The sequence below is a fragment of the Barbatula barbatula genome (assembly GCF_947034865.1).
Source record: "Barbatula barbatula genome assembly, chromosome: 1".
NCBI lineage: Eukaryota > Metazoa > Chordata > Actinopteri > Cypriniformes > Nemacheilidae > Barbatula > Barbatula barbatula.
The window spans coordinates 11,445,434-11,458,528 of record NC_136766.1 but is presented as its reverse complement, the minus strand read 5'-3'; the positions used below and the strand labels follow the sequence as shown (position 1 = coordinate 11,458,528).

Here is a 13,095-nt window from a genome sequence, read left to right as displayed (position 1 = left end):
CATAACTTTAAGAAATCCAATAGATGGGCATTAAGAAGTACTGAATGGTCATCACAATCAAAGAAATACTGTAAAAAGTACATTCAAGAACATGGTAATAAGGCATATGGCAGAATCTCTACATACCATCACAGTATATATAGAAGATAATCCAGATGGAGTGAATAGCAACTAATACGCCCTTTTCATTAAGTGTTCCCAATATCTCTTCAACCATATTTCTATTTGTAGCCCAACAGTCTCCATGTAAAACAGCCCCTTATGGGTCATATGGGGTGGGGGTCGTATGCAATCCTAGCTGCTTTTACAAGACATACAGGAAGCTCCCAGCTCCATCAGCTCATTAAAATCACAACATGCCCACACACACACAAACACAGATCATCATCCTCCATCAAACGCACTATTTACCTCGGGCAGCCCACTAGACGACATAAATTCTAAAGCCCAGACAATAGAAAAGGAGCCCAATACAATAATTGAATATAAACTGGTAAAGTGTGGTCTTGATAACGTTAAGGTCACGGGTTCAACTGCTAAAACATTTACTCAAATTAACTTGCTTTGAATAAAGGCGACTGCTAAATAAATGTAAATATAAACAACAAAGCTTGTGGTTTTCACTGTTTATCTTTTATTATTCAGATTCTTTGTTGGACATTGGCTCTGTCAAGTAACGACTAAAGCGCTACATAAAAACACCCACAAATCCTCTATACAGAGCCATGTCTTTGTTCTATTTTTAATCCATTGTTGTCAATTCATCAAATCATCAGCCTATTTCTGCCACTGTACCACGCAAGTGGTACAAAGTTTTTTGTTGTTGAGCTCAATTATGAAATACTTTGCTAATAAAATCCTATCAAGAAAATCACAAAAGATTGATAGATCACTATAAGTATTACAAGAACAACCAGGCTTACGAAAAATGAGCCCCTTGATTTTCACAAATTTCTGTCTTGCAGTTCTAAACACACCCCCATATGACATATTCTGACTAATGTGATAATGCATTCGACCACCAGTAAGACTTTCATATCAGTTTGACACAATTTAACATGTGTAAAGCCATTTGACAGAATCCCACAGATTTTCCTAAATCTGTGCTAAAATATTCATCAGATTATGTCTGGACCTGGTAATATCAAGAGACACATGTGACATAAGGATTGTCATACACACAAACTAACACAACCTCACTGCAATTCTTATCTATTTTACTAGGTGGCTAATATGTATAAACTCGTACGGTCTCACTTGTAGATTTTAGTAAGGTTTGCTTTCGTCCCAGTGACGTTTGGTTTAGGATCGGGTTGGGATGAGGCTTCAATATTGCTTTTTTCTAATAATCGTACATTTTTGTATAAGAATTAGCAACCTCGTAAAAAAGTTAAACATTTCCTGTGAGATCAGGCTGCATTAACATAGGCATCACATTTGCTGTGCCAAATGAAGGCATTCAATTCGGAGGGGCTGTACCTATTATCCTCAGTTTTGGACGCCCCGGGTATATCTCTCCCTCACCAGTCCAGTTTCCTGCATTGCATAGAACCTCATACTGGGAGATACCCATCCTCGCATACGGAAAGCACACACCCTCACACCCACACCCACACAATCACAAGCGTTGCCTACCTCTTGTGTTGGTTGCCATATCTGCCACCTTCTGAAAAGCATCAAGGAAGGCCACAGCTGCCAGCACAGTGGTCCTGAAAAGCACAAAACCAACATGATAAATTCGATGACACTGTCTTTTCTCAGAATTCACGAAAAACTTCCTTTCAAAACGACAGGTGTGGATTTGCGGCGGATGCAATATTTACCGGAGTTGAGAGTGCAGCTTGGTGGCCTTGGCACTGAAGTCTTCCCACACAGGATATGAACACTGCAAAAAGAGCAAAGACACAAGGTGAGCTGAAAGTGTTTGCTGGGCAGTTCGCGTACTTGTATGAGCGTCTATACAATAAGTAAATGTGTTCAAAACAAAGCAACATCAGTGATAATTAACAGACTATGGGATGCAATGGCATTAAGATGTAAAAAACTGTAAGCCTTTACATACATAATGTGTGTGTTTATAGAGTATGGATGTGATAATTTTCAATGGGGTGTGGCTTGCCCTGGGGCAAGAGGAGGAATGTTGGCGATAAGAGGACAAGCCGTGAAAGTCTCTCTGCCTTGTTTCCATGGAAACGCAGGCGGCAAAGCTTGCGTGTTCAGTCTGAATAAAACAGGCCACGGGCTAAACAGAATATCACAGTAGCTTAGCAGAAACTAACAAGCATGACCACTAGTACACACAATCTTATGACTGTCATCTTGAGCTATATTGCCGTTTTTTCCCCAATCTCATTTATAACATGTTCAAACACAAAAAAATGTGTTAAAAATAAAAGTTTGTGTTTACGTAATATACAGTTTATCTGTGGATTGTGCATATACATTTTGTATTTATGAACACATTCATGTATATATTTAAAATATATTTTAAATAATTTCAAGTTTAGTCAGTTAGTGGTAAATAGTGGTAAATATAAATATATCAAAATATATAAATACAAAAATGTATATGTACAGTACACAGACATACTGTATATTATGTAAACACAAACTTTGGTTCTGGATGGGATTTTTCATGATAAATCATTTGACAGACTTTAAAAATATATATAAATATATGGACTCTAAAAATATATTCATGTAAATTATAACTAAATATTTAAACATATTGAATATTGCATTATCATGTTTACAAGTGCAAATTGTTATGCTTTTTTATTTTAATGAATATTGATTTACTTACATTTAAAACTAGAAAGTATTGTGATCAAAAAACTTCTGTAGTTCAAAAAATTATATATAATACAACATCTGTTTACTTGCATAAACAGGGAAAGGCTTTTGCAAGTCATCAGCGGCTATAAAATGTCATTCTTATTTGCACAACACATTGTCAGCCACAGCTGTCTTAAGAATGCTGCACTCGGTCGGGCTTTGAACCGAACAGATTCAGGCCTCTGTGTGTCAAGAGGTGAAATTAGCCATACTTGAGAGCCTAGCTGGAGGTCAGGCTTGTGCCCAGCATCTAAAAGAAAACGCTCCTCTACCTGATACACCCACCCACACATTACCCCCAAACACCAAAAGGGTCAGTCAGATGGAGACAGGAATAAAATAGCCTGAAAATAATGAGGTAATAAAGTAATAATGCAAAAAAGAAAGATAGAAATGGCAGGTGACGGTGGATGAGTGCAGAAGGGCAGAGTCATTGGTAACACTACAAAAGCCGCTGGTACACTGACGAAGATGGTGAGTGTCTGCACTTTCTCGTCCTGCCTGTTTGATGTCTGCTAATTTGCTGTGAAATCTCATGGCACTGTTCCCAGAGGGATCCCTGAAGTGTCTCTAATCTGCTGCACAGGACTGCGGGTTCATCATTTTTAGGGGGTCTTGTGCGTGAGTGATAAGGTGCATGACACGCCTCTTTTATCCATCCTGGGACATTAGCATATTCCCTGGGCTAATCCAATACCAGAGAAGCCCTGATTCCAATTATACAAATACTGTCAGCTTACCGATATTCACCCGTTATCCACCATCTTTTTATCCCTTCTCTTTATGACCCCGCCAAGTGATCCACAAACAATTGGATAAGTACCTCCATAACATGCTAACATGCTTCCTGTAAAGCAATAAGGCCATTTTCTGTTTTGCCAAACCAAGTGGAAAAACTACATTAAAGGTGGGCTTTAATAAGGCCAAAACACAGCCAGAACTCTGGCAGAGGATGAAAGCTAACTCCACGTATTTCATTCCCTTAAGCTACAGTGAGGTTTGCCAACGTTACCACAGCTGGCAGATGTTGGAGGACTTAGAACCTCCATAAGCACAATGACTGTATAGACCAGGTGCAGACACACTTTAATATAGGGTATGCATTGACGTCACTTTCCCACATGAACATATCGGGGCACTCCCTGTGACTAAAACACGCAATTATTTGCTGAGTGTTTTGCCACCCACGGGGGCGCGCTCCGGCATGCTAACGTGGTGTCCACTTGGTAAAGTGACGACACGTCCATACCCTTCATCACTGCAATGCTTAACATCTTTATTAAGGATCTGTGAGAAGCCTATTGCTCATGACAGGTGAATCAACTGCACGATGAAGTATTGATCAGCCACTGCACTGTTTACTCTCATTGGATCTATGCAGTTTCTGTCAGTTGTTACCCTACTTGGTTTTTAGAGGTCTCCAGGGCAAACAAACCCAGGGCCTTGATAATACGGTGAGGATTAAATTCAATTGATTATGATGGTGGCACTTGTAAAGGTCAGCTCAATGCCTTCAGAAAAAAAACTATCATGGTCAATTTAAGCTCTATCATTGTCAATGATCCTTAAAGATTAAGCATCATGACCATATCAAATCGTTTAATCATAAATAAATAAATGTATAAATTTAAAATAAATAGGACAATGTATACATGAATGCATTTGACAGGCACTTAGAGCTGCTCGATTATAACACAAATCCTAATCACAATTATTTTGGCCAATATTGAGATCCCAATTATGTAAGACGATTACTCATTAACCTTTAAAACACCATAGAAAATAAAACAAAACTTGGCTTTTAAACTCTTAATTTAACTGGAAAAGAAATGTAAAGAAATGGCACTGCTGAACCACTGTAAAGGAAAGGGTTTGCGCTGTGGATTTAAACTACATCAAAAAGAGGATCCTTGCAAAAAGAAATGCGGCACAATAATCGTTTACCTCGATTATTTTGTTTTTGTAATTGATGAAGGCCAAAATTGACGATATCTTTAATCTTTAAATTAATTTTCAATTAATTGCACAGCCCTACAGGCACTTTTCATCCAAAGTGGCTGCATTGAAGCCTAAGGTGCATTTCATGGGAATCAAATTCATGACATTAGCATTGCTAGTAGGGATGGGCACAGTACTCGATCACTCTTGTACTCGAATGCAACAGCGACGATCGATCATAAAAACGATGATCTGAGTTTAAAAAAATACTTCTGATTGGTTATAGCAGCCTTTTGGGCGGCACCTTGAGCACAGATTGGTTAGCGTTGCTTGAGCGCGGTCCAAAGTCCAAACCGAAAAACAGAGAAAATGGCTTGGAAGTCACGTAGTGATGTCTGGCTTCACTTCGAAAAAATAGATGAAAAAACAGTTCATTGCAAAATATGCAGCGCCAAGCTGTCACACAAATCTACTGCGAGTAAGTTCGCGTAATCATCTAGTATTTGTACATAAAATGTCTTCCGATACCACCAAAGATGCAACTCAGACGAGCATCGCATCTTTTACCGTCAGACAGAAATGCAGCGCAGCCAGAGTTGAAAAGATACACAACTAATCACCGAAATGATAGCGAAGGATTTGCTGCCCATTCGTTTTAGCCAATATATTGTTAAATAACATTTTGGTTTATCAGAAAGTGCTAATGTAATCCAAAGTATTGCTAAAATATTAAATTGTGATCATTGTCTCCATGACGGAGACATTTTGTCTTGTTTTAGTTAAAATATTAAACCTTTTTAAATCAATACACAATTACTTGACAAGAAAAGTGAACTAAGATATTTAGTCTTGTTTTATGAAAAATAATATAAGAATTAAACAAGTTTATGCAAAAAAACAAGCAAAAGAATTTGTCCATGGGGTGAGAAAAATGAATTATGTTCTTGAGAAAAAGGTTAACTTAAATCAAGTTTATTTTTCACACCCCCTGGACAGATTTTTTGCTTGTTATTACCATTAACGTATTTAATTCTAAAATAAACTCTGTCTATTATATATCTACACTCAAGTATAAGTGACACAATGCTGAAACTAAAAGACAAAGCATTGCCCCAGATGTCCGCAGCAGTGTATGGAAGACTGTAAGCAGAAAAATCTGATTTTCCTGTTACCGATAGCTTAACAGAATAGCCTCTCTGGCATTTTTTCTTGCTAATGGAATTCCATTGAAGAGCCACTAAGAGCTTAAAGACACATTCTGTCAAAGTTCAAATGACTCAGTTTTATATTATGCTCCTAAAATGAAAAGCTCATTGCTGGCTTAATATCTTGTTTCATCCCCGCTGCTCTCACTGGTGACTGCAGAAGACAAAAGTGGAACTGCATTAGCCTAATGCCATTTCTACAAATGTATCAATTCAAACACTCAAACAAAGACTAACAATTAAGCCGCAATGGATTTTTTATATTACAAATTCATAGACTTCGAGATAAATGTTGCCCCATGTGTCTCAAGCCAAAGTTCTAGTCTACAATATCACTTGAGCCATTGAAGTCTGTTATCAGCAGTTTGCTGTCCAATATTGAACATTAAAGGGATAGTTCACAAAAAAAAGATTCTGTCTTGATTTACTCACTCTCGGGTTGTTCTTGAATACACTTCTGCTCAACACAAAGGAAGATATTTAGAAGAATGTCAGTAAACAAACAGATCTCATCCCCCATAAGATAAATTCTATGGGAGTCAATGGCGGCTAAGATCTGTTTGGTTAATGACATACTTCCAAATATCCTCTTTTGTTTTTAGTAGAACAAAGACATTTATACAGGTTTGGATTTGGAACAATCTTAGGGTGAGCAAATGATGGCAGAATAAACATTTTTGGGTGAACTATCCAAATTTAAACACTATTCATAGTATACTTTTTAACAACAGTATGCTGTGTTTGCTTCTGAAAGTTCTCGATTCAATAAATTTAAAGGCTACAATAAGAAAAATGTGACAACTGATAAGTATGCAAAGTCGCAAAGAATACACAATAAATCTGTCTGTACTATACCTCAGTTTCAATCAGATGCTGAATGACGTGGAATATAGTTTGTAGCATATCAATACTAATAAAAGTCAAACAGTCATCCGTGAGTATCCTTGAACAATAAATACCAGATGAAAGGGATAGTTCACCCATAACTTTAAATTCTGTCATTTTCTCAATCTCATGTCATTTCAAACCTGTATGGTTTTCTTCTGCAGAACACAAAATAAGATATTTTGAAGATGTTGTTAACCAAACAACAGTGGCCCCCATTGACGTCTTTTGTATGGATACAAAAACATTGAGACATTTCTCAAAATATCTTCTTTTGTGTAATCTACACAACCTGAAAAAAATATGACAGAATTTAAATTTTTGGGTGAACTATCCCTTTAAATGTAACACAATATCAGTTACTCTTGTTAGAAAAATATATTTTGCATTTGGTATGTGAAACAATGTTGCTTGTCTGCAATACATCAGATTTCTTAAACACCGTTTGGCAAATCACCAAGCTTGACTTACACTTGCAGACATGCTGTGAGATGAAACAGTGAGATTGCCTTTTTTATCATTTATGATTGAAGCAGCTTACCTATACTGCATTAACACACCCAGTAAAAAACGGATGTCTTTGCAGCTGCCTTAATCAGAACACCTTCAATACATGTTCAACATTTTTGTCATTGTGAATATTTTCCTCAGTTTAGTTTAGTCTCAGCTTCAACTAATGAAGGGTCTCTTACAAAACCTGGGGGAGCTTGATATGCTCTTGATAAGTCAATCTCTCCGCTGAAATACCCCTCCGACCCTACATTGAGCAGATAGAGAAATTAATGGGGGGATGAAGGCATGCGCATATTCAGAGACCAGACATCGGGGGGTTAGTGGAAGCCGTGATGAAACGTGATTGGCTGTTCTGCTTCCGCTGGGCTCCTTTGAAGCGGCAATGATTGGCTTTGTGCCTTTGTGGGCAGAGGACACAAACTGCCAGTGTGTCCAAAGCTGTCAGGCCCACAATACAGTACACAGAAGTCTTTGGTGCTGATGAATGAATGAAAGAGGCAGATCATCTCTATTTCTGACATTTACCAAAGGAGTCTGAAGCCATGCACTGATGAATAATAGAAATCATTTTACATGATCGCCATGCCGGTTCTCCATGCATCTCTCTTTAACTCCATTCTGTCATAAAAATATTCAGGCGTCTGCTTTTCATTTCCTCTATCATGTCTAATATGCGAGCATCAGTTGTTTCCTCTCCTCAATTCTGACTACAAGACATAAAATTGGAGGAGAGATATACACTCATATCAGTCTATTTAAATATGAACATCTCGAAAGCGTTCACTCTTCTGAGACCCACCCCCTAAACCTTCCTCGCAGTCAATATATAGGAAGTGTACCTTAGTCTGATTGAAAACTATATGACAGAAACCACTCAGAGATTCTAGATGCTGTATATCCCTCAGTAGTACATAACTGAAATGGAAAGGAGGTTACTGTGATTGACTACCAGAAAAATGGTGGAACTTTAATGGCAGGGTTGTCATCAGACTGAAAGGACAGGTGCCCTTATGCACGATGATATGGGTCTTGCTCTGGCTTTCTTAAGTGAAAAACACAATAATTTATGTCTAGACCTCTTCCACAGATTAAATTAAATCCAATAACTGTCATTTAAAAAGACACTTTCTGTTCAAAGCCATTTAAAGTATACAATCGTCAAGAAGGGGCCTCAAGATTAACCTTGCCTAATGGCATGACGGTGATAGTAGGATTATGCTATCAAAGCTTCTCCTGGGACCTCTTTAATTGGCACTGAATTTGGAAACTCTCTGTTGACAACCCCGATGCTAGCCATTAGGTTGCCTCATGTGGGAAAGATGGGGCTTTAAAATGAAATGCAGTTTAGGTTGATACATATTTGGCTGTGGGCTCAGCTGAGCTTAAAGCAACCCAGATGGGGATCAAACCCAAAATCCTCAGCTTCAAATTACCCTGGCGCGAGAGGCTACTGGGCGCACATGTATTCCCAAAAGCAAAGCCCCCTGCTTTAATAAACCTGATCGCTAAAACATTAATTTGACATATATTTCAGTGTCTTACTCATCACTCTATGGGAGATTTTACTCATGTCAGCAGACACAAGAGACGAGATACGTTTGACAGGCTCAACAAAGACGCACTGAGCGGTGCAGGCACACTGCCAAGGGAAAGTACTCCATTCAAAACCAGTTGATTCGTCTTTAACAAGCCTAATAAGAGGCCAGAGACAAAACATGCTCATTTTGATAGCGTAAGCCTTACACCATTGTCTCGGCGGACCCCTAAATTAATAGATAAATAAATAATGAGTGGACATGAGGTGGGCAGTCAGAAGAATTTAAACATTAAAGCTTGACCAAAACAAGACCGGAAAACAGTGACGTGCTCATTCACATACTCTTCTGGCAAGCCTACAATGGGATTCCATCAATGGTGTCCAAACAGAAGGCATGAGCTGTCATGTAAGAATGGAATAAAAACAAACGGAAAATCAAGCTATCAACAAACAGATATTACTTAATCGGTATCGGTTTTACAGTAGTGCTATCCGCTGTTTAACACATCTCACCACCTTCCTCAAAATAATGTGGATTTTCCCCTCAAAGTCGGCACAGAAAATGCAGGAAAGCAACACAGATTCCACCTATCAGCAAAGACAGAAATGTATATACCTTGACCAATGTATATCCCAGAAAGAACATTTAGTTCATGAAGACATAGTTCAGATTTAGTTGTTATAGGCAGACTGAAATCTAGACAAATGTATGTTTTGAGTCTGTATGATCTACAGGCCGGTATGTTCATCCCAGTGTAAGGCATGCGAACGTAAACAACAGTCATACAACAGACATCTGTGTGCTTTTGTCATCCTCATGTCTAATTCTGGTGTGTCTCTCTCTCTCTCTCTCTTCCTGAGTAGGACCCTTTTGTCTAAGGGGAGGGGGGGTAAGAATGCGGGCCTAAAATGACAACCACCCCACCTCTCCATCCCCTTTCAAATCCAATCCCCCACCCCCATATTCCAGGGTCATACTCATAACAACCTTTTTATAACAATGCTCTCCCAAGACTCAGCCAAAAGAGACGCAGATAGAAAAACACTCAACTATCCAGCTAAACCAAACTGACATTACGCATACATTTCTACCTTTGAAATGAATCTGGTGTTTTTTCCCTATTCCTGCAGACTGGAGTGTGAAGTGAAACCATACTTCATTGATTCAGGTGAAAATTTGGGTCCCTTCTTGAATTCTTCATTCCACCACTAGTGGGTTTTAGAGACAGAACAAAGAAGATCCAGCTGACATTCTGGTGATGAGACAGGGATGACAAGCGAGATGCCATGGCCACAGGCAACTTAATGTACAACCCATAAACAAAGGCACGCAAAGGCATAGACAGTGAGCAAACAATGAAACATTTGTAAGTCTTGGGGTTTAAACACCAACTTTATTTTCCAGTCTCATTAATAAAATACCGGTACAGGGTTACCAGAAATATGAATTGATATATTAGATAGCCTATATACAATATATCACTAGGAAATGGTTCATCCTTAACAACTCTTGTTAAACTGCATGTCTGCATTGCATCCACACGTCAACAAGGTCCAAATCACAATTTGAGAATGAGCAAGGCCAGGAATCAACCTGCATCTTAAAGGTAAAGCAATGGTCCTTGTCAGTCAGACTCAGCACTCATGTATGACTAAACTGCGGCAAACAGAACACCAACATTAGAGCTCTGAGACAAAAAGCATCGACTCTGATGCCAACGCCACAGTCTACTCAATGACACGATGGCTGACCCACATTTTTCGATACACTTTTAATGGCGTGGAAGCAAATGGAAACGTTGTCCGTCACATGCTGGAGAAAACAGGGTTCAATTATAAATGAGAGGAGAATGTGTGTGTTAGCGTGTCAAGAGCAGAGGAGAGATCAGAGACACGTGGGAGTGTGCTGCTTTATCAATGCACTGTGTTAAGAAAATCACTTCTACTGTGAAATACTGTAATATTAACAAGCTGCCTGAAAGCCTCTCATGGGAGAAAGTCATGTGGTCGCTGTTCTCGTGCGTAACGACTGCCTGAATTGCCTGAGTTGTATTGCCTGTCAGAATGCATGCATGTGATGCGATGATTCGTTCTCTTTACGATGTGGTTAAAAACATGATACTCGACAGAAGATCAATACGTTTTTTTCCACAAGCCTTTAATTCCTATACACCCGGTGATATAAAAGCACGCTGGAATCCGTTAGGCAGACGCAACAAATCTCTCAGTGACACGGAATGGCGCACGGCCGCATCTGCTTATTCAGCAGCGGTTCGGTCTGTTTCCTATTGTGTGTGAAAGCCCCCCTCCATTTCCTCTTTACGCACAACATTCCCGTGCGGATGATACAGTGCATGCCACTTCGTGCATGCTGTATTAACGCAAACGCCAAACGTATCATGTACCGAAACACAACACGCCATGCTGATTTAACGTTCCGGTACATTGGCGGCCAAGAAACGGAGTGTCATAGTTCTTCTGTCATTTACGCCAAAATATTGCAAGACGGGTACTTGCTTTAACGCACAGAAGGGATAACGGGTTTGACACCTTCACTATCTGTATGCAGGTCACGCTCGTGAAGAAAAAACGGTTACATGTGCATAAAATAACACCGATGCCTCACCTTCATATCGTTGACAATCGCCTGGAATAATCCCCCGAGCGCTCCGCACTCTTTCTCCACAGACTCCACGTTTATATTATCCATCTTCGCCGAATACAGAAAAAAACGAATCCTTGTAGAAATTTACGTCCACAATATCCTATCCACCCCTGTCTTTACGCTGAAAAGCAAGAATGCGTTTGTGGATGAGCTGTAGATTTAGTCAGATTTGCGATACGTTGCGTCTTCAGCTGTCGGGTTGTTGCCCAGAGGACTGAGGCAGATGATGGGGAGAGAAGAAGAGAGAGATGGTTGACTCTCTCTCCTCTGCTCCGGATCTACTCTCCGCGGTTGGAGGAGGTTAGGCTCGTGGATGGACCCGTAAAAAACACGGTCATCTTCGGATAGCGAGACGAGGTCGATCTGAATGGATGTGAGAAGCGCAGAGTGCCTGTAGAGCTATGGAGCGGTGCGCCACCCGCCCGGGAGAGACTGGAGCGAGTGAATTGAGCAGCAGCGGTGCGGCGTGAGAGGGGCAGTAACTCGATCCATAGGAATCGTATTGGGCAGAACAGTTTTGCTTGTCACATGGAGGCCAGAGGGAGGGGAGATTGGGACACGCCGACACACTGTAAATTCAAATATGGACAAAATAATTTAAATGAATGAAATACGACAGCTAGCTTCCAATCAAATGTGTCTAATGTAATAAAATAACAGTGATACAATTTTGGAAGCGAATCCGGTATTTCTCACTTTTGCAAATAGTAGCCTATGGCTACATTACACACAATATAATTCTGGGGTAGGGTTTTGTTGGGGGTAATAAGGAATATTAGGATTTTTTGTATATTTATTATGGTTTACTACAGTTAAAGCCAGGCTTACTACAAAATGACAGTGGTTTTGCTACAAAAACCACGGTTAACCATAGTTTTGCCAATGGTAGTCAATATACAAAAAACATGGTTACTGCACTTTTACTATAACATTTTTTAAAGGTGGACATAAAGTATAAATGCTACACACTAAAAAGTGCTGGCTTTTTTCTCCCCATGCTGGGTAAATATTGGAAAGAACAGAACACACTGCTGGGTTAAAAATGACCCATAGCTGGGTTGTTTCCACCCATGGTTGAGTGAAGACAACCTAGCGATCGGGTTAAAAATATCCTTTTGGGTAATTTTAACCCACGCAGCAGTCCTTACGCATGGTTTAAAGCATGTAGCAGCGACATATTGCAGTACATTTCAACCTTCATAAGTACTTGTATTATTGGAAATTGTATCATCTCCTAAATACCCAAGCTGTGTGTGATCAGCTCTCCTGAAACTATTAACGAAAAACATTAATTTGCACATAAAGGGGGGGATTCAATCTTCCGAAATGCATGAGTTCATTAAACGCAAAGTTATTCAATGATAAATGATAATGAAGCTGAAATGAGATTTCATGATTGTTTTCTTGCTCCGATAAAGATCTGACCACCTTGTCCTTCTTTCACAGTGGGAGGGATGAATCCCTATTGTAAAGTTTCAGAACCAAGGTCATTGCCTTACTGCACTTTGTATGCAAAG

At 39.5% G+C, this 13,095-nt stretch overlaps 1 protein-coding gene across 2 annotated transcripts in view; it reads right to left on the bottom strand.

The window, feature by feature from the left end:
• Positions 1 to 12,079, bottom strand: part of mtss1lb (MTSS I-BAR domain containing 2b) — a 50,225-nt gene extending 38,146 nt beyond the window's left edge. For both annotated transcript variants that reach the window (XM_079463862.1, XM_079463863.1), the window contains exons 1-3: positions 11,540 to 12,079; positions 1,824 to 1,885; positions 1,636 to 1,709 (exon numbers count right to left, since the gene is read on the bottom strand). In XM_079463862.1, coding sequence (XP_079319988.1) covers positions 1,636 to 1,709; positions 1,824 to 1,885; positions 11,540 to 11,623 — 220 coding nt within the window. In that variant the 5' untranslated portion in view covers positions 11,624 to 12,079. The remainder of the gene's footprint in view (positions 1 to 1,635; positions 1,710 to 1,823; positions 1,886 to 11,539) is intronic.
• Positions 12,080 to 13,095: the final 1,016 nt, after the last annotated feature.